General features: G+C 45.3%; 1 protein-coding gene across 4 annotated transcripts in view; it reads right to left on the reverse strand.

Moving 5' to 3' along the window:
• Jmjd1c (jumonji domain containing 1C) overlaps nucleotides 1-24,931 on the reverse strand; it is a 173,413-nt gene that overhangs the window by 136,890 nt on the left and 11,592 nt on the right. The window contains exon 1 of one of the 4 annotated variants that reach the window (XM_075980071.1): nucleotides 526-736. The exons of 2 other annotated variants lie outside the window; for them this stretch is intronic. In XM_075980071.1, coding sequence (XP_075836186.1) covers nucleotides 526-690 — 165 coding nt within the window. In that variant the 5' untranslated portion in view covers nucleotides 691-736. Of the gene's footprint in view, nucleotides 1-525; nucleotides 737-24,931 lie in introns of those variants that run through there. One more of the 4 variants, XM_075980073.1, reaches the window with a different exon arrangement.

A 24,931-nucleotide genomic window follows, 5' to 3' on the forward strand; every position in this document is an offset into this window, starting at 1 on the left:
GTTAGTCAATTCCCTGCCTCTACTCTTTCCCATTCCCTAATGAGAATGCATACGTAACTAACAGAGCATTTCCTGGCTGGCACAAAATCATACATACACATTCGATAACACTGACCGTGTCCTGTGTAAGTGGCAAATGGGGGTGGGCGCTACTTAGAAGTGTTAAATGTCCTTCGAAACCTTAATTTATTCTATCTCTCCCTTTGTGAAGCCATATAAAACTCAGGAACGGGAACCCTAAAGCACTATTCATTTCGAACAACAATAACAAAAGTACTAAGTGATGGAGAAAGGTTTCCATTACTCCTCATACCAAAAATATTCCCATCGTTTCCGATTACAAAGCCAAAAGCCGGACGGGTTTGCGACCGGCAAAGCGCAGGAGTTGGGGCCCTGCCGCGCGAGTCCTTGGCCCGCCCGCCCCACCTGCCGCGCGCCCGCCAGCCCCGCACCCCCAAGCTGCGCTCCCCGCCCGGCCCCGCGCAGAGGGGCGTGCCCCCGGGCCACCCGGCCGGCCGCTCTTACCGCCAGGTCCGGGTGGCCGCTGTCGCGGTGGGACACGGCTCGGATGACACCGGCCCGCCAGCCGCTCCCGCAGCCGCTCTGCCCGCGCTCGGGACGCGCGTCCTCGCCGGCCGCCACGCACAGGAACCGCTTTCCCACCAGCTCCGGCCGCGTCTCCACCGCCATGGCCGCCTCTGCGCCGGGAACGAGCGCGGCCCGCTCCTACCGGCCGCCCATGCCGAGGAGCCGACCGCAGGCGATGCGGCCCGCGAGCGAGAGCGCCCCGGCACGCTACGGCACCAGGAGCCGCGCCGGCCCCGTCCTCCCGCGCGCCCCACAGGCAAACTGACAGGAATGTGCGCGCGGCCGGCGCGAGCGGCGCGCCGCGGCCAGTACCCCTCCGCCCGCGCCGCGGCGCGTGTCCTTCCGCGGGCGGGGGGGCGGGGGTCGGCGGGCGCCGCCAAGTAGTACCGCCCCACCGGCTGCGCTGCGGCACCGAGCGGCAGCTGCAGAGGGACGGCGGGCAGAGGCTAAGCTGCTTCCGCCGCTCCTTCCTCGCCCCCTCCGAGGGGCGACTGCCGGGGAAGGGCTCGGCTGCCACGCGCGGCCGCAAAGCAAACTCCCGGTGGCCCGCATGTCAGGAGCGACGTCCTTGCGGACACATAGCGCCGTCGTCAAGGAGCCCGAATCCCCGCGCGTCCCCGGCGAGCCGCGCCGCCCACCCCACCGTGCCCGCTCGGCGGCCCGCGGCTCTAAAGCAGCATTCCTCCCGGCTGCGAGTCTAATTCCGCGTTGGGGCTGTTGGGAGATTTACACCTAGTGCCGCCTTTTTACAGGAACGCCAGACACTCCACCGCGGGCTGTTACCGACGTCCTTAAATTTCACAAACTGTCTCGGCGCCAAGACGAGTACTCAGCGTACTAGAACACAGTCGAGTAATAAAACAGAAAGCTCCAGAGTCAGTTACTGGAAAAGACTATGGAAAGAAAAGATTCGTGGCCAATCACACTTGAAGAAAATAAATGATGTTTACTTCCCGTCCAATCACAACAGGACTTTATAACCCAGACAAAGACAGCTAGGAATTCCTCTTCTGGTCGCGCCTCAATTCTCAGGATCAGAGCTCCCTTTCAGACACCAGTGAGCAGTTTGAAGACGGACATCCTTTACAGGCTTATTTTATTTAAAGCACGTTTGTGAAATTTTGAATCTAAATCCAACCTGCCGTTTTTAGTGATTATCAACTTCAAAAATGTATCTATTCCAGTAAAAATCTCTTCCTAAACTACTACTCCGCAAAAAAAAAAAAAAAAAAAAAAAAAAGGTTTCTGCAAAGCCTTATAGTAGCGCTGCGTGTGCATAATAAACACAAAGGACTCTTCCCCATCCACAGAACATTCGAAGCAAGCAGTTAAAGTGGCAAACAGCCACTGGGTATATAAGCGATGGAAACTACAAGGCTGAGTTGAATTGAGCAGTCTAATTTTACTTGTCTAAAGAAAAGCAAAACTGTAATGCATAAAGGAAAATTATGCACAAAACTGCATGCTGGCGGCTCAGATTTCTCAGGACTTATTCCCACATTAGGGTTAACAAACCTAATAAGCCAATGAAAAGAGTACAGCATATATACAGATTTTTAAAAGGAGTTTCATATCAAATACCAAACCATCAGTGATCTATCTGCTTTTTAACCTGGGGTACAAAGGACAAATTGGGGCTGGGGACAGAAGGTGCGAATGGGTGGCAAAGCACCTGTCTAGCTACTCCAAAGAAAGACCTTGGAGGGACCCCAGTGTGGGTGAAGGGTTTGGTTTTGCTTTTTAAAAAAAACTGATTCCTAACTCTCAATGATATCCTACTGCAGGCAAAGCAGTCCAATAAAAAGCATGGAAATACAACAAAAATCACATTCCCGGTAGAAACAGTGCTTTCACGGGCCATGTATCCCCACAGCTGTTTTTCTTGCTGAGTAATACGGACTGACTCTGAACTCATCCTTTTGCTTTTCTTTTGAGACAGGGTTTCTCTGTGTAGACCAGGCTGTCCAGAAACTCAGAGATCCCCCTGTCTCTGCCTCCCAATTGCTGAGATTCAAGGTGTGTACCACCACTGCTGGGCCCTTTTGCTTTTCTCAAGTGCTGGGATTACAGTGTGTGCCACCACATCCAGCTTTAACGCATTTCTAGAATTATATCCCAAACTGTCTCCAACAACACAAAGCTATAGCTAATATCTAGGCTTCGTGCTAAGCTGTGGCTATTTTGCCTTTGAAGAAACTTGTAAAAAATTCATCTTCAAAAAAGAAAAAGACCCTGAAGTCTTTTTGATTTCTTGGTTTTTTGGTTTGTTTTTGTTATTGTTTTATCTTTTGGGTTTTTTTTAGGTTTTTTTTTTTCTGTCATCTAATTTTGTTAAGGAGTATCTGTATTGTTTAATTTTTACTAGCAAATCCTAACTGTAAACAATATGGAATTGAAAGAAATTTTAGCATCAGATTTGGAACCTTAGTATACCAGTTAATACTGACTGTCACTTTAGCAGGATGGATTCGAGGCATGCCTGGGAGGGATTAACTAGATTGAGGTAATTAGACCCATTTTCGCTGTGGGCAGTAGGATCCCACAAACTGGGGTCTTAGCCCAAGCAAAGGAAGAGAGATGAGTTAAGTCATTCACTGCCACTGTATTTGCCTGGCTGCCTGACATTCCTGCCATTCTTGGCCACCATGCCATGGACTATGTACCCGTAACAGTCTCCACCCCCCTCCAGTCTCCCTTACACAGCTTCTGTCTTGGTGTTTGTCATAGCAATAGAAGGAACAGCGTACCAGAGGTTTCACTTGTGAGTTTCCGTACGCTACTTAAAGACGCGCAGGCCAAGCAAGGTGGCCACACCTTTAATCCCAACACCGGGTAGCAAAGGCAGGCTAATCTGAGTTCAAGGCCAGCCTGGCCTCTGCAGCAAGTTCCAGGGCAGCCAGGGTTACAACTCAAAAAATAAAATAAAATAAAAAGGAAAGATGTTCATAAAATAGCACTATCAATAATGTAAAGAAAAGGTGCCAGAATTTTTACAATGCCAGCAAAAAGGGTAGCAGAAGATATGTACTTAAGCTGAAAACTAGAAATACCACTCAGATCGTCTATACTTTCTCTATCATTCATGGAGATACGCCCCTTAAATATGTCTGCACATACACAACAATTCAAGCAAGCCTCACACATCAAACACAAATGTTAATCCAAATAAAAGACACACTAGGAGATTATACCTGCTTTTTAAAGTCATGGCGACTTGCTTGTGGTTCCAAAACAGAAGGTGGAAGCAACAGGATCGGGGACTCAAGGTTATCTTTGAACACAAAGCAAATCTGCGGCACGCTTGGGCTCAAACAAAGCAACACCTTACTTGGTTTATTTTAAAAACTAAAATAAAGGAAGAAAATTGAATTACTGCGATGATAGGAGCCATGATTATCTACTCAATTATTGGTGATTGGCAGGTCATGTTTCAATTAGCAAACACTTTTCAACTTTTTGGTTTGGTATAATCAGCAAGAGGATAAATTATCTGCTTTCATAAACATTAGTATTCTATACCACTATAAAGGTCTGTCACATTTTGGGAGGACAGGGGCTAGGCAGGTAAGTATTCTACCTTTAAACATACCTGGGAATCTACGTAACATCAAAGAAAAACATGTTTGGCATTTTTCTACTATATTATGGAACACCTGCTGCGTCAGGCACTAGGCTAAGCACTTTACACATGTAATCTTATTTTAAGGATGGGGAAAATGAGGTTTCATAAGCTTGCCTAAGACTGTAGTGAAGGAACTAATTTTTGTTTGTTTTTTGGGACAGGGTCTCACTGTGCGGCTTTGATTGTCATTGAACTCACTTTGTAGACCAGGCTGGCTTTGAACTCACAGATTTCCACGTGCCTCTGCCCCCCAAGTGCTGGGATTAAAGGTGTGTGTCATGACTACCAGACTAAGGAACTAATTTTTAAAACCAGGTTTGTAATATCAAAGGGAACCTGCTATTAACTAAAAAGACACTTTAAGAGAAATGGGAAGGTTTACCAGCTGATTACTCTTTAGTAGCATGGCCTAGTCATAATTTGTTCAACATTTGTTTAGTATTATTATGTCTCTCACATCTTGAAAGCTTCTGTAGACAGCACCCTTGGTCTGAGAAGCTCAAAGCCTATCTGAAAACTCAAGACGAGAGAGAGATGGCTCAGAGGTTAAGAGCACTGGGTGCTCTTCCAGAACTCAGGGTTCAATTCTTAGGACTAAGGATTCAATTCTTTGCACCCACACAGTTGTTCACAGCTGTCTGTAACCCCTTCTCCAGGGGATCCAATGTCCACTTCTGGCTTCCATGGCCACCAAGAATGTACATGGTGTACAGACAGACATACATGCAAGAAAAACAACCATACCCATAAAATAATTTTAAAGGGGGAAAAAACCCAAGATGTATCAACAGAATGTCATACAAGACACATTTAATGCATTTTTCACATCTTCCACATCTGTTTGAACTTGGGATTTTTTTTATTAGCTGTCAAATTTAAGAGTGGACTCATTCATAAAGACTTGGGGTTATACAAACACAACTAGAAACCATGGAGACCAATATGGAAGAGAACCAACAATTTCAAATAACTATGCAAGTGGAAAACCAAAACTAAAACACAGGGTAAACTGGTAGTATCATGTTTATCATGAAACTTTAAATGGTTTGTATTTAGCTAACTTCCTAAGCATATACTTAAAAGGAATTAATCATACTTATAATAATAACTTCCAATGTTTGTTCTTCAAAAAAATCCAAATCCTATTCCCAGACTGAGACAAACTGTTCAACTACAGATTCTCAAAACGTGTCCTATTCATCCTAACACCTAGGACAACTGCGTCTGAGCACTCGTGTGACTGATGGTTCTATACCTGTCTCATCTGAGAGGTACAAGCTCCAGAAGGGCAAGGACGGGGCCAGTCTGCCCTCACCATGCTCATGTACCTGTGCTCCCCGCACCCACAAGCCCTTGCTGTAAGAAGAGCAATGGAGAATACAGGAGAACGCATTTTCCCCTTCTGTGCCTCCTTCTGTGGAGACAAGGGCTCCTTCTGTGGAGCCCAGTCTAGCCTCAACTTGGGGTTCCCCTGCTTCAGACTCCTAAATACTGGGTTTAGTGTTAATATACCACCCCACACAGCTATCTTTTCTTACTCCAAAGAGAAGGGAACTTAGAACTTCTAAATCAGGAGTAATGAATCACAGTCCCTGTTCTGCCTACACACTCAGTTGTTGCCTTCATGGTAACGCCGTGCAACAGAATCCCATTTCTCCTCAGATTGCAGTGTTGAGTGTCTTCAATCACACGATAAAGAAGAAAAGCAAGGCTTTTCCAAGGGAATTTCTATAGAACGAATATAAAGATTTACAATTTCCAAGCAAAGCAGTCATTTCATTACCAAACTACCAATTTGATACAAACTCTAAAACACCTGCCTAGTGTTAGACTTCCAAAGACAACAGTCTCATACCTGACAGAGGCAACATACAAGTCTCATCGCTGCCTTCATGATGCCAGGAAAAGGAAAAGGGGGGCAGGAAAGAACAACACCAGCTAGCAATCTCTCCCAAACCTTCTAACTGTGCATACTGATGGTCACTTTATATTTAGAGTCTGGCTCCATAGGAACCCACGGCTTCTCAACTTTCTCCTCGTTTAGATCTGCCTTTTAATAATAAAGCACTAGAAATTTAGACTATATAAATAACAAGGCAAAATTCCTACTCAGTGAGAAACCCCAAGAAACAAAGAAATGGAAAGTGGCCTTCTAGCCCACACTAAGCAATTATGTAGGATGTCTTCCAGAACGTTCTAACGTTCTCTGCCCACTGCCCCTCTCAAAAATGTTTAAACTATTAACTGTCACTTAAACAAGCCACATGCAAGTTCTCACTTTGCAAATAGGTCAGGTTCTACCAGAGCCTTATTCCTATTGAACCCACAAGCTCCACTTGACCTGACTGTGTTAGTAACAGTCCTGAGCCCGTTCTGTCCACACTAGAGAATTCACTGCATTGAGAGCTTATAGGAAAGCTATAAAAGAGCTGAAGACACAGTTCAGCAGTTTAAGGGACCCAGGTTCAATTCCCAGCTCACACACTGTGGTTCACAACCATCCGTAACTCCAGTTCCAGGGAACACAACACCCTCTTCTGGCCTCTGGGGACAGCAGTCATGCACATGTATACATGCAGGCAAAATATCCATGAAATAAATCTTTTTTTAAATTTATTTATTATGTGTATACTGTTCTACCTGTATGTACACCTGCACTCCACACCAGGAGAGGGCGCCAGATCTCACCACAGATGGCTGTGAGTCAGTGTGTTTGCTGGTAATTGAACTTAGCACCCCTGGAAGAGCACTGGTTTTCTTAACTTTCAGCCCCGCATAAAATAAATCTAAATTTTAAAAAAAATCTACAATAACTCAGAAATCTCAACATATTAACTACCCCATCAATGTTCTTCTCCAGATAAGATGGGATTTTACATATCGAAGGCCCTTTGTGTTCAGGATCACAAAACTTTGAGGTACACTGCTCAAATGAATGGCACCCAGTTCGAGGAAACAAAACCTAGCAGTGAAATATGGTCATTTTCACCCATTCCTTCCTTCCTTCGGTTCAGTCCCAAAAAGCCAAGTGATGACATACAGTAAGATTTATAACCTCTTGCAAAACACAAATATGTAATAGAAATGAATTACTCCACATAAAGGAAAGCAGGGTCTACCAGCTCCACGTGTGCTTTGCCACTACAGGTTATTTATTTATCCAGTTAAAGAGAGGAGACAAGACTTCACCTCCAGAGCCTGTGTTTCCAGGAGCCAGGACCTGGAAGGCCTGGGTTTCACTTTAGACTGCTTTGGCATGGAATGACTATTGGACCTCAAAATAGATTTTTTTTTTCCTTTGCTACAGACTTTCAATCCAATCAACATATGTGTTAACATTTAGCTACTAGGGAGCACATTGTGATATTACTTAATATTAAATAGACAGTATCATCTTTAAGAAACTATGCCTCCAATTAGGAAAAACTGGTCACTTCATTCCGTAGTCACTTAGAAAAATATTGAAGATGTAGCCAGGTGTGGTGGCGCAGGCTTTAATCCCAGCACTTGAAAGGCAGAGGCAGGCGGATCTCTGTGAGTTTGTGGCCACCCTAATCTATATACAGGAGGGTCAGATTATTTAAAGAGAGACTGCCTCAAGAACGAATCGATGACAGATGGATAAATGGATGGTGGGAGGGATGGATGATAGGTAATATTTAAGGTGTATATCCCAAGTACAGCAAACTAGAAACAAGACTAACATAATGTTGTACAATGAAAGAATAGAAATCAAGGAAATCTGGACCCCATCTGTCACCAGCTATTGGAAACTTGCTCTTCGAGGTCATCACTTCTAAACACAGGCTGAAAGAATCTGCAACATTCCCTAAAGTTTACTTCTCAGGCTTCTGGGCCCTTCAGCAATTTGCAAAGCATACGCTTGTCTCATGCCAACTCCAAACCCAAACTGACAAAGTAACCCTGCTCATCTGTCAAAGTCGCCGTGAACCAGGTAACACTTGCCCAATCCGTTCTTCTCAAGTGGCTCACAGAAGATACAGAGCGATTCTTACTACGCTCATACTAATACCAGAGACCCACACTTCCTAACTAAACAGGCTCTTTTCATAGACTTTTTAAAAATGCACGTATTACTTATTGGGAGTGGCGGATGCCAGCCCAGAAGCAGGTCTTTTATTAATGATGCCTATTGACTTGTAACTTAGCGGGAGTCTGAGGCACTTCCAAACATTCGTATACCACTGTATAACAATCATGCTCGTCTCACTCCCCACTCTCAAGTCACCTTTTTCTGCCTCCAGTTTCCACAGTCTTTCTGAGTCTGACTTAGATCACTGAACACGGTGCTCCAGTTCCAGTCACCCTCCTGCAAACAGCCCGGCTTCATTATTCTTTATGGACAAATACTAATGCCAGCAAGTATATCGCATTCTCTGTCCGTTCTTCTGTTACCAGGACCCGAGACTGATTCTACATGGCAACTGTGACAAGCGAGAGAATAAGCCTGGTCATGCAGGTATCTCACCTGTGTGTCTACTTCACTTTGCTTGGATACAAACCCAGTCATGGGAGCTGTACTATATGGTGGTCCTGTCTTACTTTTTGAAGAACCTCCATGCCGTTCTTGTGTGGCTGTACTCTACATTTCTGCCTGCAGGGATAAAGGTTCTTTTCTTGGAAAAAGGGAGGAAGGGAGATTGAGGGAATGGAGGAAGAGAGACAGGTTGACCAGCTGTGTAGCTTGGGCTGGTCTGGAATTCAGATTCTCTTGACCTTGCCTCTCCTAGTTGGAATTACAGGTGTATCGCACCCGACCCAGCTGAAAACAGTTTTCTGTTTGTGACAGGGCCTCTCTCCTATCCGCCCTGCTGTCCTGAAACTCGCTCTGTAGACCAGGCTTCAGAGATCCGCCTGCCTGTCTCCCCAGTGCTGGGACTGACACGCCATCACGGACAGTCTGAAAATAACGTCTTAATTGTAGCAAAATGGAAAATGGCGACTGGTGATGCTGGGGGTCAGACAGTGAAGCCAGCCTGCCGTCTAATGATCTAAAGAAACAGGCAGAGGGAAGGCATAGGAAACTGTGAAGAATTAAATGGGCTAATGCCAATAAATGCAACGAACGTGAATAAAACCTGGGATAGCGCTGGGCTATGGTGTGAGGACCCTGGAAATGTCCTATACAAGTGATGGCTCACTTGTGTGAAATAATCAAAAATAATTGTGAATATTGTAATGTGCCCATAGTTCTGAACAATTTTTCTTTCCTTTGCCACACTTGCTACTATAATAAAACTGTATGAATATCACTTACAACCTGGGAGCTTTCATTACCTCCACCTCTGAGGCTTGGCTTCATTACGCCTCTAACACTAGACCTCCTATCACGCAGTCGAGAACGCAATCCAATCACACCTTTTTTACATGGAGAACTGATTTGGGGCTTATTATCACGACCCCGCACCTAAAGACAAACTTCCTTGAGAGTAGAGAAATAGCCATTCTTAGTCATTTTCTTAACTGAAAACTGTTAGTAGTTAATAAGAAATGTCAGGAAGTTCACGGAAGTAATAAACTCGACTTGGAAAAGTTCATGTAGTTGTCAAAGATTCCGAACCCATTAGTTTTAATACTGGATATAAAAATGCTTCTTATTAAATTCCTTCAAAATTATTACTAATATCCACTGCTGCGGGAAACTACTATCCGGGAAGGGAAGAACAGAGGTCTCCTACAAAGAAAGGAGAAGCAGACTCCAGAGAGAGGAATGCAGCCTGCAGAAATCCAACACTGGTGGAGAGCAACAAGAGGGTTCAATTCCACACAGCAAACCTAAACATTTCCAAGTACGCAATGGTACTCTACCACGAGGAGGGAACAAAACCTGGGGGAGCCTTTCTGACATACCAATGAGCAAGCAAGTTCAAGAAAGACTAAAGGGGCTGCATCAGAACCTTCTAGCACATCAACACCCATTGCTGAGGCAATGGTCAACCAGACCCATAAAAACAAACCCAGAGACCCTCATCCCTCATGACTCCAGGTGAGCCCAACAACCTGAGCAATAGTCACAGCCACACCCACTTCTCAGAATAAATACCATTTTCCTTCATTCTCCCCCGGAACGGCTGAAATCCAAAACAAACCATGAAGACAAGTCGTCATGGGGAGAAACACGGCCAACAGGCAGACCCAGAGACAAGCCAAATATTGGCGTCACCAGTCAAGGAATTTAAAATAATTATGAATGCTAACAGGCACAGAATCATAAGCACAATCAAATAGAAACAAGGAGACAAAACTAGGTAAAACAAGTGTCATAACAGGAAGGAAGTCAACTGTTGAAAATAAATGCAGCAAGAATGAGAGCACCAATCTGCCATCTGCTGACCTTGAAATGAGTTTTTAGAGGAGAAGCAGGACAAGGTTTTGATTCTTTCTTGTTATTTATGTCAGAATAATGAACTGGTGGTCTGCCATCTTCCAAAGCTGAGGTCTATTTCTCAACCTCACTTTCTTTTTCTCTCTCAATACTACTAAACCATGTTATCTTGTTGACGTCTATGGAAATTAACACGGTGATAACATATTCAGGATTTTCTGGACATATTCCTGGATACTAAGGACTTTTGAAACTTAAAAGATAATGCTGTGGAATGCTGTCCTCTCATAGCACGGCTGCTGCCCTCTTGGACTCTGATGGGAGGAGACGGACTGTATCGGGGAGCTGACCAAGTCCACTGCGAACTTCCCACCAAGGTGTAGGGAGGATCCTTTAGCCCCCTCCTTCCCAACGATTTACAGTTAACAACTGGTTAGGACGTGGGGTTCATGAGGCTCTGCCCATAACCAAGGATCTGTAGACAGTTAACAGTTGCTGGGAGGGAGATGCTCACAAAGCTCCCCACTACCTGGGGAAGGGGCTCGTCAAACTCCACTCCATACAGGGACTTATGGGTGGTTAACAACTGAGGGGAGCAGACCTCTTCTCCCTAAGGAGTTAAAGACAATTGAGGATGCTGGGCAAGGAGCTACCAAGACCCCATGGTCTTTATATATAAGCAGTTAGCAGTTATATGAGGTGGTTAGCAGATGCTGGGAGGGAAAGACAGACAAGATCCTCAGGGTTTACTGGCAGTGAACTGTTACCGGGAGAGTTTTTCTTCTTCTGCACCCATACCGGTACTCCACTTGGGTGGAGACCTTTCTTACTTGTCGCTAAGTCCTACATGGCATGAACAGGTTGTGTGATCTCATCAAAAGCAGTCCATGCAACATATAAACCATCATTATAGCAGAAGCTCAGGCTCTCAGAAGCCTATGTTATGAACAGAGAACAATGAACCTAGCACTAAGAAATACAAACTGAGTTGGAAAAGACAGGACTGGCCCACCACCACACACAAAAACATGGATATAGAGGGGAAGAAAAAAGAAATCAATCAAACTGCTATATGTAGAATTTGGGGGGCAAAACAGTGAAATAACTGGTAATGTCACGGGGGAAAAACATTTCCTCTCCAGAGTGACCTGCTGACAAAACCATCCTACTTTTTAGACTTTTCCAGAAACACCTATGGAATATTAGTAGTCAAGGATGTTTAGGGGGCTGGAGACAGTTCAATGAGTAAGAGCACTTGCTTCTCTTCCAAAGGACCTGAATTTGGCTCCTACCAGGCAGGTCACAATTGCCTGGGACTCCAGCGGTAAGGGATTTCACCTTCTCTTCTGGCCTCCCAGGACAAGGGAAGTTGCGGTCTTGCTAAAGCCTGCAAATGAGGCAAACGCAACAAGCAGGAGGTTTCATTAGCACTGCCTTGGCTCGCTTTGTTCTAAAAATGTATTGATGCTTGTGCTCATGTCTGTCAAAGGATATGCGCATGGGGGAGGGGCACATCTATGCTTGGGCAGAAGCCAGGAGGAGGCAATGAATCCCTGGGGGCTGGGGTTACAAATATTTGCATGAGGCCCAGCGAGTTAACTCCAGGTGGTGTGGGTCCTAGGATCCTAAGGGTAGCCCTCTCAGAAAGCAACCTCTCCAGCCCCCAGGAAGAGCCATGTTGAAGACAGGAAACTGAGGGGGAGGACTGAAGGAGAGACAGCTGGTGGGACAGGAGCTAAGAGGGGACCTGAGGACGCAGGAGAAAGGGTACAGGTAAGAGTGATAATAAAAGGGAAGGAAGATGGCCACAGTCGCTGGTGCTGATGCATCATCACAAAGTTAAACAAATCTCACGAGCTTGAACTCCAGACTAAGGGCAGAAGCAATTGAAACTAAAGGAATGAGATTCCCACTTAGAACAGTAAATCTGCCTACAGCATGAAAAATGAGTAAGAGGAATAGTGAAGAGGTTGCTGAAATTAATTAACTTAATCTCTCACTTTTACAAGTTTAATACCACCCCGTGATGGCATTTACACATCCAATTAAAACTGTGTGCATGTCTGTGCATGGTGGCGCACACCTTTAATCCCAGCACTCAGGAGGCGGGAGGCAGAGACAGATGCATCTCTGTGAGGCTGAGGCCAGCCTGGTCTACAAAGCAAATCCTAGGGCAGCAAGGACTAGAGTGAGACCCTGTCTCAAAAACAGTCCACATTTGCAGGGCAGTGGTGGTGCACACCTTTAATCCCAGGCAGGGACAGGGGGATCTCTGTGAGTTCAAGGCCAGCCTGGTCTACAGAGTCCCAATACAACCAGGGGTACACAGAGAAACCCTGTCTCAAAAATCCAACAAAACAAAGAGTGCACATCTCTCTGCCTGCAAACATGAAGCCCATCTTCTCTCCCCTTCACTGTATGTCCCACACAGTTCCTTTCTCTTAGTTTATATTATAACCACATTACTTGAAAGCATTTCCCCCCAGATAACTTGTGTGGCACATGCCTCAGTTTCTTCAGATCCCGAATTCAGGATTACCCTAACATGGCTGATTGACTTTACACAAGGCAGCACCCCTCCCTCCTGTCAGTTCTGCCATTCACGGTGCCCATCACCAGCTGACCCTATGAACAAGAAACTACACACATTACACTTTTTCTGTTGTGATAGTCATGACAGAGACAAAGAAAATGAGGCTACAGGCTAACTCGCTAACGGCCACAAAATGTCTTAAATGCCAACCAAAGATTCAAATTCATGGCTGGTATCACAAAGTTTAGATATAATAGCCTCTATTTTACCTTTGATGCAAAGGCCATCTACTACAAATATATAATAAAATGAAATTGACACTTTGAGGAGAAGACTGAAATAACCCCATGAAAAATAGAAGCATTAATCAATAAAATATTAAAGGACTGCCAGGCAAAGTTAGGGACCCATTAAAACAGAAAGAAATAGGTGTGTTCATAACAGCTGTGACCCAGCTGTGAACTTTGCTTGGAGCAGATGCAAAGGGCGAAGACGGTGCAGACTAGCGGCCCTCAACAAGGGATGGGCTTCAGAACGAGGGCTGCCTACAGGCATCGGTAGATGGTGGACGGGATGCTGGAGAACATCGCATAGTGTCAAGGACAGCCTCCTCCTGGACGCCAGCAGTGCTAAAGAGAAACCTGGTGTGACTGAGGTTGGATTCCCAAGCATGGCAAGAGGGAGGAGGGATCCAAAGATGCTCATCAGAATAACAATAACAGACCATGAAGGTAGAAAATGCAAAAATTTAATATATCAGCAAGGACAAAGTGGACCCTGTGTTGCTGCTGCCAAAGGGCTGGCACTTCAGCAGCGAGAGGGCACTGCTGCTGAGCGGACAGGCTGCAAAGTCAAAGTGCACCCATCCGGGAAGTCACTGGCTACAGATGGGTCAACCTCCAAAGTCCCCCATGCTAGGTCAGGCTTTCTGCCTTACGTGCCAAGAAACATGAAGGATATCGAGGGAGGGAAGTACTGCTTCAGAAAGGAAACAAATCCAAAAGGACAAGCGGCTGAGCTGAATTAGGGCAGAAGCAGAAGACAGAGACCTTGGCAGCTTCTTACTGTTGCCCCGGGGCAAGCACCGCAGATGCCTAAGAGTGAAGCAGGATCTAGAATATTTCACGTTTATCGTCTCATTTCTTCCACGCTTGACATTTATAAGAAAGGTTTACTATTCTGATATGTAGAACATGGAGACACCGAGACAGGGGTGAAACAGCGTGTGAGGTTACACAATGGCAGCAAAGCTGGGATGCACTCCAGAATGATCTCACTCCCAAGCCCTGCTTCTGTGAACTGACGCATAAATGGCCGTGAGTTTTATAAAAATGGGGAGATAGGAATGAGTCGGGCTACATGGTCCCAGTACTCTACAGCCACCGCCCAGGACAGGATACAAGAACCTTTGCTTTGATGAAATAGCCCTGTTTCGCACAGCAGAGCGGCAGCCTCCCAGACCAGTAGAGCTCATCATCAACAGCCCCCAGCTGGCACCGCCTTCTCCTCCATCACCACTTTCCCTTCGCCCTCCCTCCTCAGTTATTTTAACTATTTCCTCCCTTTCCACTTGATCTGACTCACAGTAACTTCGGAGTAAAACGATTTAATATTCCTGCTTTAATGTAGGGTAAAGAGTGCTACAATGCTCCCATATAAGCAGGAGCCTGTACTGCAGTCTTGAGCGTCTCTCTGTTCTTGTACAGTCACTTGGGCCATTCACTTGATGGAGAACTGTTCAGAATAAACAGAAAAGGGAGAAAGGAAAAGCATCTGGGCTTCTCTTTCCTCTCGTCTCCATCACCTACAGAGGAGAAGGGGTATAAATGCTGCACAAGCCTTTAAAACAAAACCAAAAAACACTGAGTTATTTTAATGTAATCCACGCTGGTCTCAACTTCACTATCCTTCTGCCTCAGCCTTTCAAGTACTGGAGGTAATTACAGGCATGTGTCACCAGGCCCAGCACTTACACCTATCTTCACCGGAAAGAGTCCCGTTACTGCAGAGAAAACCCTGATTTAGAGTAAAGTCAAGATGTCTATGCAGGCACTGCTCTATTTCAGTCACTGGGGAGCCTTTCAGATTTGTTCCCAGATCAACTCTAGTTACCACTAGCCTCAGGGGACAAGGGAAGTTGGGGCTCCACACTCTGAAGACAAATAAGGCGACTTGGAGAAAGCTCAAGGCACCAATCAGTCGCCAGAGCCCTTCTGTAAGAGTCCCAAGAGGAAGTTGCATCGCCAAGTTCAGAACGAGCTATTTGTCAAAGAGAGAATCCACTCTAAATGGGATAAGGGGAACCCAATCTAGCAGAAATTCCTTGTCCTTGTAGAGATTCTTTTAAGTCCCGTATAAAATAGTTATCATGTTTTCTTTGAGAGGCAAGCTGAGTGAGTGAGTCCAAACAGAGGCTCCTTCAGACACAAAACCATGATCAAATTAGTCATGGTCAAGAAAAACATTAACCTACAACGAAGCTAAGAATGCAATGAGATAAATAAGAAATAATCCTTTAAAGTGTAACGAAAGGGAGGCAGAGAGGCAGCTCAGTGGTTAGGGGCACTGGCTGCTCTTCCAGAGGATCTAGCTTTGGATCCTAGCATCTACATGGCAGTTCATCACCATTTTTAACTCCAGCTCCAGGGGATCTGACACCCCCGTCTGGCTTCCGTGGAAACTGTACCACTGTGGTGCACAAGATATACATTTAGGCAAAATACCCATACACATAAAATAACCCTTTTTTAATGTAAGAAGAAGGAAAACTACAAGAAATTCCAGGTGCTACATTCAATATGAGGAAGATGAAAGAGAGCGAAGCAACCCAGAAAGCCCAGCACAGCTAGCTCCAAGACGTAACAGTCACAAGCCCCTTGCTGCCAGGCTAGCTGGTCACACTTTCAGGTATACATAAGAGCGCTAGCTTTCTATTTCGGAAGAGAAAAGGAAGCCGATGCTCTCAGTTTCTCTTTCTTAACTCCGGTCTTCCTTTCCTCACCGTCTCCTCGTGGGCTGGAGACATGAAGTAATACATTAATCTGCTGTTGTCTCAGCTGGTTCGGAACTCACAATGCAGTGCATCCTGGCCCTAAGGTCATGGCAGTTCTGCTGAGGTTATACTCATGACCTTACGCCAGCCTTTTAATAATGTATTTACAGCAGAAAAACTTAAGTGATACTATTAAAATCTAGGTCAAATTAGAGGCTATTTTTAAGGAGAAAAAAAGGTGCATACTATTAAAATAATCCTCAACAGCACCTGAGAGAGAGAAACGTGTTCTACTTTCACATATAAATTAATTTCTGCCTCGGCCGTTTTTATAGCCCTGATAAGGGGTCACTATAAATGGAAGTGATAAACTCACACAAAGACAGGAAAAAGGATGGGAAGACTAGAAATGTCCCCTAGATAACTCTAAGAGTATTTTCCGGGCCAGTGAGATGGCTCAACACATAAAAAAGGCACTTACTGCCATGCCAGCCAACCTGATCCCACATGGCAGAGTTAATAAGACAGGAGATTGTCTCAAAAGAAAAACACATGGCTTTGGGTTCCTACAGCCATGCCCTCCTCCTGTCTACTGCCATGTCTATCCCAATGATCACGGTCAGAACTCCTGCTGGAACTTGGGTCACAGTGAAGAAAACGTCTTTAGCCTCAAAAGACTTCCCCTAAAGATCATGAGGACTTCTGAAGCTGGTAAGCACATTTCACATCATGAGGGTCGGACGCCTATGGGGTCAGAGGCAGAGTGTTGGGATCTGAACGTGAAATGTCCCCTAACCCACAGTTAGTAGTGGTTTGTGTGTGGGGAGGTTTTGGGGAGCCTTGCTGGAGGAAGTAAGTCACAGGGGGTAGGCCTTCCTGTTTGGACTCTGCATCCTGTTCCTGCCACTGTGCCTCCCGTGCCTGCTGCCGTGTTCTTATCATAATGAACTAGAAGCCAAAATAAACCCTTTACTCCTTAGTGGGGGAGGGGATTCTGACTCAGTGTAGAAGAAAAGAAAATTCCCCTACCTAAAAAAACTATCCAGCAGTAGTGGCCCAAGTTTAACCCTAGTCCTCAAGAGGCAGCAGCAGGCGGATCTCTGTGAGTTCAAGGCCAACCTGGTCTACTGAGTTGAGTTCCAGGACAGCCAGGGTGTTACACAGAGAAACCTCGTGTCAGAAAATACATAAATAAAACAAAACAAAAAAAAATTTAGTAATTAAGTATAAAGAAGAAATCTTTTTTTAAATTATTTTAATGTGTATTGGTGTTTTGCCTACATGAGGGGGCCGGGTACCCTGGAACTGGAGTTACATAAAACAGTTGTGAGCTGCCATGTGGGTGCTGGGAACTGAACCAGGGTCCTCGAAGAACAGCCTACGCTCTTAACCGCTGAGCCATCTCTCCAAACCAAAGAAGAAATTATTTTAATAAAGAAAAACAGTCATTATTTTGGATCTAAGAAACCGTCTAACAGACACTTAAATACAGTGTGAACAACTGGTTATGGTAGGCGCACATCTTTAATTGCAGGGGGTTGGGAGGGAGGCCTGCAAGGGGCAGGTGGATCTTGCGTTCGCTCCCTAGCCCCACATACACTAGTTATTATGATGGTTCACACCTGTAAGCGTGGGACTCAGGGTGGAGACAGGAACAGCTTGAGGCCAGCCTGGGATACAGGAGACCCAAACAAGATGAAAAGGGAGAGGAAAGGAGACGAGAAGGGACGCGACATACTGAACTAAGAGTGAAGAGAGCAGAGTCAAGGCACTCTGAAGACACCAATAAAGTGACTCACGCTGGCACGCCTGGCTTCCCACGACAGAAATTCTAATTTCTGCCCAAACGACTAGCTCATGTATCTTCTAGGCCTCAAGCAGTTGAAATAAATGCATCAATTCAGTAAAGATAACTTTGCATGCACAAGAGCTAGGCTCGCAAGAACAAGGCCCAAGTTTACAAGGTAACTGAGGAAACCAGACAATCAAAGTTTGGCAATAATAAAAAGCATACACACCATTGCCAGGCCTTACACTAAAGCCACTAAAACACTAATTCAAGAAGGAGCTAACTAGCCCTTGATGGCAAAGCATGTGTCCATTATCAGCATGCGGAAGTGGACTGGAACAGCTCAAGTCCCACTCCCAAAACCTCATATTCTAAACTACGCTGCTTTAACCACTTTGATGGTGGTGGTGGTGCTGGTGGGTTTTGAGACAGGGTATTTCTATATAGCCCTGGCTATCTTGGAGCTCACTCTGTAGACCATGCTGCCCTCACACTCAGGTCAACCTGCCTCTGCTGGGATTAAAGGCCCGTGTCTGACAGGCCAGGCTCATAAGTACACTGTTGACAATGGAATTTGAAAGCACAGTGTAAGGAGACAGGCATGAAGTCTCCATAATGGAAATGCCACAAGTACAAAGCACAGTGAAACATTAGGGGCTGTTCCTCCAACATGTCAATGAAATGACCCGACGCACGGCAAGGCTTTAATCCGATGAAAACTCAGAACGAAGCTACAGGCACCAGGTCTGAGGCAGGTGGAAGGGTCAAGGCCTGTGTAAAAGAGCACCCTTGCCAGGCAGTGGTGGCGCACGCCTTTAATCCCAGCACTCAGGAGGCAGAAGCAGGTGATCTCTGTGAGTTCGAGGCCAGTATGGTCTACAAAGCGAGTTCTAGGACAGGCTTAAAAACTACACAGAGAAACCCCGTCTCAGAAAACGGGGGGGAGGGGAGGACGAACAACCATGATCCTCTGATCTCTCATCCGTAGGACAAGAGCCTCAGTCAGGCCTCAAATATGTGGGGAAATCCCCATTAGTATTAAGCAGAATTTCACTACTGAAATAAAGGATGCCAACATTTAATCCTTCCGAAAGACTATAAACTATATTTCTGTGCATTTAATTCACCAAGCCATCACTTTCAACTGCATGGCAACACCTTGAAAAGTTACTGAGGTCGAGCGGGGGTTGTCTGGACCTACAGATAAGCTGACAGATACATCCACCGAGGTGCTCTGTCTGCCTCGTACAAATGCCACACCCTCTTTGACTAACAATTCTAAATTAATACACATAAGCCCCTGTTCTATATTTAATTGATAAGGCTTATAGCAAAGCAAGCATTTTTCTGAGGCAAAAAAAAAAAATAACCATGAAGCCATGGTTAGACTGAGCACAATAGACATCCGTAACGACCAGTGTAGAAAAGGTCCTAACACATAATTTATCAGATTGCCACAGACTCAGACTGTACACTGTGTAGGTATCAATTCGATAATCAAGAGATTTCTATTCCAATTATACATCAGTACAATGTGCTATGTGTGTACAACATGAAGGTTCCTGAAAACCACTGCTAATAAAATATCTGCAAGCCCATTGCTGCTGCTGCACTGTCCACAACAGCTAAGCTGTATGAATAAGCGAACGGGAAAATGTGATCAATGCGCACACTCAAGTGCTCAGCCACAAACAGCAAGACAGATGGAACCGCAGCACACTACTTCAAATGAAATAAGCTAGACACGGAAAGAAAGACACAGCGTGTTCTCACTGATGGAAACCTGACAAAGCAGACGTCAACACAGTATCATCATCAGGAGAAGCTGGGAAGCGTGGGGAGAGAGAAAATGGCTGTGGGGCAGCTAGGCTGGTCCACACCCAGGGTGTCTGTTGGATATGCTAATAGAGACTTAAAACTTTGAAAGAGAGATGTTATTCAGATTCCCTTAAATGCTTAAGCTACTAGTTTATTTTTCCTTTTTATTGTGGTAAGAACCCTGAAAATGAGATCTACCTTCTTTAAAAAAAAAAATGTAATTTAATCAGTTCCTCTATCATTTACTTGCTATTAAAAATTAAAATACTTTTTCCTTTTATTTGCAAGTTTCTGAAAGGCAGAAAATCTATTCTATATTCTAACCAATCTACTCAAACTTCTGTCTATATGCTTCCAAGTTACTGTGTATCATTTCAGGCCTGAAGCTTCCAAAGCACACAGGAATCCTTGAGACTCACTACTGCCTTCAGCTCAAACCAAAGCAAATCGGTAGAACGGAGTCATTCGAACTGCACATCCCTGGCAGATCCCTGGTGACAAGTGTGGAAGATTTCCCCAACACCACAAAGTAGAAGAACGTATCCCAGAACTCCCGTCATACGTAACTGTTCAGAATGACGGTTGCACAGTCTAGTCTACTGCATGACGATGGTGACAGGAACAAGGGGGAGGCTAAGAGATTACAGGCCCAACTGACTGTCATCGCCACCCCCTATTCTAGCATTCTCAGAGGATCCCATCTGGGGCAGATACACAAAGAAAACGCAGGGTCACTGGCATGGCATGCCTCTTGCTTCACTCTGATCTCCCCTTGAGATAACCACCTCCTTTCAAGCCAGAAATATCTTCTGTTTACGGATATCTCAATTTTGCCTGCCATTTTCTCTCCACTGATAATAACGTCTGAGTTCTTTCTGCCTGGTTGAAAAGCCACTGTAGACTCCAGAGACAAACTTTCGCTTTTGAACATGGCCCAGGAAAACCTTCTGATCCGGGAGAAGTAGCTTGCAAATTAGGCTGAGCATCAAGGTGAAGGTCTTTCAATTCTGGCTCAGAGATACTGTGTGTGCCAAACTCCAGCGAGCTTCATGAAACAAGAAAACCTCCTACTCAACACGTTTAAGTATACAGTATCACGTCAGCCCTACTGCTAAGCACCTGATGTATGAATCGTGGGCAGTAATCATCTTGCCTAGCTAAATCTGAATTTCCTCTACCCTGGCCCCTGGCAATCAACTCCAGTCCCAACCCTAAATTTAAGTCAAATGTGTGAGACAGACTTATTAAAGACCAAGAAGACCAAGGTATTTATTGAAGAAAATCACAGCATTCCTATCAAATGAAAACACATTTTTAATAGCCTCAAGAGCGAAAGTGTAATGGAAAAATAAGTTTAAAAAAAAAAATCAAAGGAAATTCTTTAGGCACACTATAAGGCCTACCATGTATCCAAACACTGGGGAAAATACTGAGGGGAAAATAAATCAAAACCAGGGAAGAATCTCAGACACTCGTCTTGTTCATCTGACAATGATGCACATGAACCTCAGGGCTACTATTTTATGAAAATGCTTAAAAAGCAAACTTAGAAATGCATTTAGAGAGGAAGGGGGATGTTGGAATACTGTCACCGAGGAGCTACTGTTGAACGGCTTGTCTTAGGAGCTATGCGCTGTAACATGACTCTCATCCTACCTTCACAAAGAACTTAAGGACTTCTGCTTTGCAGTCTACTCCCTACCTAGATTTTTTTTAAATGACATTATAGTTTTTAAAATTCATAATGTACTTATTATATGGGTGTTTTGCCTGCATATCTTCAAATGCCGCACCTGCGTGCCTGGTGCTTGTGGGAGTCAGAGGAGTCCCCTGCAGCTGGAGTTATAGTTGTGAGCCCACCACGTGGGCGCTGGAAATCAAACCTGGGTCCTCTCCAAGGGCAGCCAGGGCCCTTAACCACTGAGCCATCTCTCCAACCCTGAACAGAGATGTTTTTAAACATTCATTCAGTAGACTGGTTACTCCTATTTTAAGGTTTCACTAACAGCAAATGCAGATAATCCCCTGAGAGGCATTTAATTTGTGCATCATTGGGGTGCCACAACAAAGAATACTGCAATTGTAAGCGGTAACTTAATTTTAAAAACCAGATGCCAAGTTATGAGAACGTATCTCACTAGGCGGTGGTGGAGCACGTCTTTAATCCCAGCACTCGGGAGGCAGAGGCAGGTGGATCTCTTCTGTGAGTTCGAAGCCAGCCTGGTCTACAAGAGCTAGTTCCAGGACAGGCTCCAAAGCTACAGAGAAACCCTGTCTTGAAAAAACCAGAAAAAGAGAGGGGGGGAGGAGGAGGGAGGGAGGGAGGGAGGGAGGGAGGGAGGGAGGGAGAGAGAGAGAGAGAGAGAGAGAGAGAGAGAGAATGCATATCAAATAACATTCCCTCTGAATGGTATGTCAGGATGAAAACTCACCCAAATTGCTCCAAGTTTGCAGACTGGACTCTACAATTCTCACTTAAGGTTACATCTACTCACAACTTGACAAAATGAACTCTATTGCTACCCGTGTCTCTTTGGGGATGGATGAGACGGGGTCTCACTCTGTAAGCCAGACTAGCCAGGAACTCTGAAGAGACCACAGGCTATCCTCCCAACTCACAGCAATCCTCCTGCCTCAGCTTCTGAGGAAACTAGAATTACAGGCAGGTATGTACCATCAAGCCCAAAACTTGTGTCACATTTTTTTTTCAGACTTTTCTCCCACATCTTCTTATCTTTCTTTTCAAAACTCTGTTTTTTATTGATGGGGGCTCCCCACAGAAGCCAGAGGAAAGTGTTAGATCTCCTGAAACGGAGTTATAGGTGGTTGTGAGCTACCATGCCCTGCTAGGATATGAACCTGGTCCTCTGCAAAAGCAGCAAGTGCTCTTAATCACTGAGCCATCTCTCCTGCCCATCTTATTTCCTTCTAAATGGCACTAAATCTGGGGGTTTATACAAGCTTAACTCATTTTCCTACAGAGAGTACATTTCCATCAAATTTCCACTTGCCAACAAAATCACCTGCTAACACACTTGCGGTCATCCGGAGCAGGAGACGGGAAAGCGCACTGGCACTTCAAATGTGGTTAACTTCACATGACTGCTACGTGTGCGTACTGTGTGAGTACGGCACACGCATGTGGAGGGCAGAGGGCAATTTCTAGGAGTTCATTCTCTTTGCACATGGGTTCCCGGACTCACACGTCACTTGAGCAGCAAACACTTACCCATGGAGCCTTACTCACCAGGGCAAGTTTATCTTCTTTCTAAAATTAAATAGGAAGCCCGGATATGGCTTAGAGGGTAAAGCACCAAGCCTGGTGACTCACTCGAGTTTGATCCTGGGACCCAAATGGTAGGAAGAGAGAAGGGGTCTCCGAGCTGTCCTGATACAGTGTGGCGCAGCGGCCTGCGCGCACACAAGGCAAAGAGAAGGAAATGAAATACAGATAGCAAGCAGTGTGAGCAATACCTTCCAAGGGAAGTGTTTTACTCCCTGTGTTGAAATAATAGGCCAATGCCTGCCAATGAACATTTTATTCATTTATGTACACTCACTTTGAGATAAACATGAACTGTGAAGTGTGTTGTAAAAATGTGGACTGCGCCAGGTGACGGTGGCGCACACCTTTAATCCCAGCACTCGGGGACAGAGGCAGATGGATCTCCGTGAGTTCAAGGCCAGCCTGGCCTACTGAGTCCCAGGATAGTCAAGACTGTTTGACGGAGAAACATTTTGTCTCGAAGAAAACAAAATGAAAAATGTGAACTACATAAAGATACTTAAGGTCGGAACCACTGTTATACATTTATCACAGTGTAAATTTCATCCCTTTTTCCCCAGACACCCATGTACGGTGCCCCCGAAACACCACTAGCAGCTCATTACTACACATCAGCACCCCACCAACTACCGAAGGCCTCTTCCAGCACCCCGTGCACAGTGAACACAGAGCGCTGCTCTTAACATAGGACGTCAGCGTTCACAGCCTGCCAGCCCTTCAGCGCTCCCTCCACCCACAGCTGCCCAAACAATCTTTGCTAAACTTTGTTTTGGAGTTCAAGGAAAGAGAACCAAATTTTAGAAATAAACACATTAGTGTCTGGGATGTTCACTTGATAGTGGCAGTATCTGGCAAAGAAGCTCTGTTTTACCACAGGCTACCCCCAGCTATCACAGGCTACCACCAGCTCATGGGCAATGGCCTAAGGAGTTGTTTGCAGAAACACTTCAGTCAGGTGAAGATGGGATTCTTGACTTTACTACAGAAAACAATTTCAGGATAAAACTGAGAGAAGCAGATGTTCTTCAGGAAGAGAACTCAATACTGATCTAAGTTTAAAGGCTCATAGTAAGAAAAAGATGTATCACAGCCAAGGGTGGCTATGAGCTTCTCAAAGGATCTCAGTGTCCTAACAGTAGCCGCCCATAGGATCCGACGGCTCTGGCTCTCAAGTTACAACTCCACAGTGTTGGGAAGAAACGTTTCCCCCTGGTGGGCCAGTGGGATCATAGGATGGTGCCCGAGGTGTTGTGCAGAAGAGAATAGCCTCCTGATAAGGCAAAGCCAGGGTCACACATACAGCACAAGACAGTAAACGGAGTTTTTGATTCCTAGAAGACGGTAGGTTTACAGCTAGCCTCCTGATAAGGCAAAGCCAGGGTCACACGTACAGCACAAGACAGTAAACAGAGTTTTTGATTCCTAGAAGACGGTAGGTTTACAGCTAGCAAAGGTCACAAACGCTGGGGCCCTGAGCATAGCTCGTAGCTATTTCAACATCCTGACTTGAAAAGTCGCTGCAGACAACCTCCACAGCAAATGCTGGTAAGTGCACTGGATTCTCAGCTGGGGGGTGGGGAACCAATCTAACTCCCCAGAAAGGGGCTCCTCCTGTTTCTCTTTCCACCTCTTAACCTCCTCCTAGCCATCTCACCTCAATTGACCTCCTGTCTAGCATATGCAAGGCCCCGAGTTTGATCCTATGCTCTGCAATAAGTAAGACTTTAAATAAAGGTTCAATTCCAAATTCTGTAAGATAATTCAGAGAACAAGACAATAATTACTACACACAGATTATGGATCAGGCAATAAGCCAAGAGCTAAAAGGCATTGTTATCTAACGAGAACTCAAAGTCACTCAATGAAGCAGGGCCATTACATGCATTTTGCAAATGGGACTGGGTCGGAAAAGCTAAATGAACAAACCCAGCTCCTAGATGGCAGCGACTCAAGCCAG

This window comes from Microtus pennsylvanicus, chromosome 7 (genome assembly GCF_037038515.1).
Source record: "Microtus pennsylvanicus isolate mMicPen1 chromosome 7, mMicPen1.hap1, whole genome shotgun sequence".
In the NCBI taxonomy this organism is placed as follows: Eukaryota; Metazoa; Chordata; class Mammalia; order Rodentia; family Cricetidae; genus Microtus; species Microtus pennsylvanicus.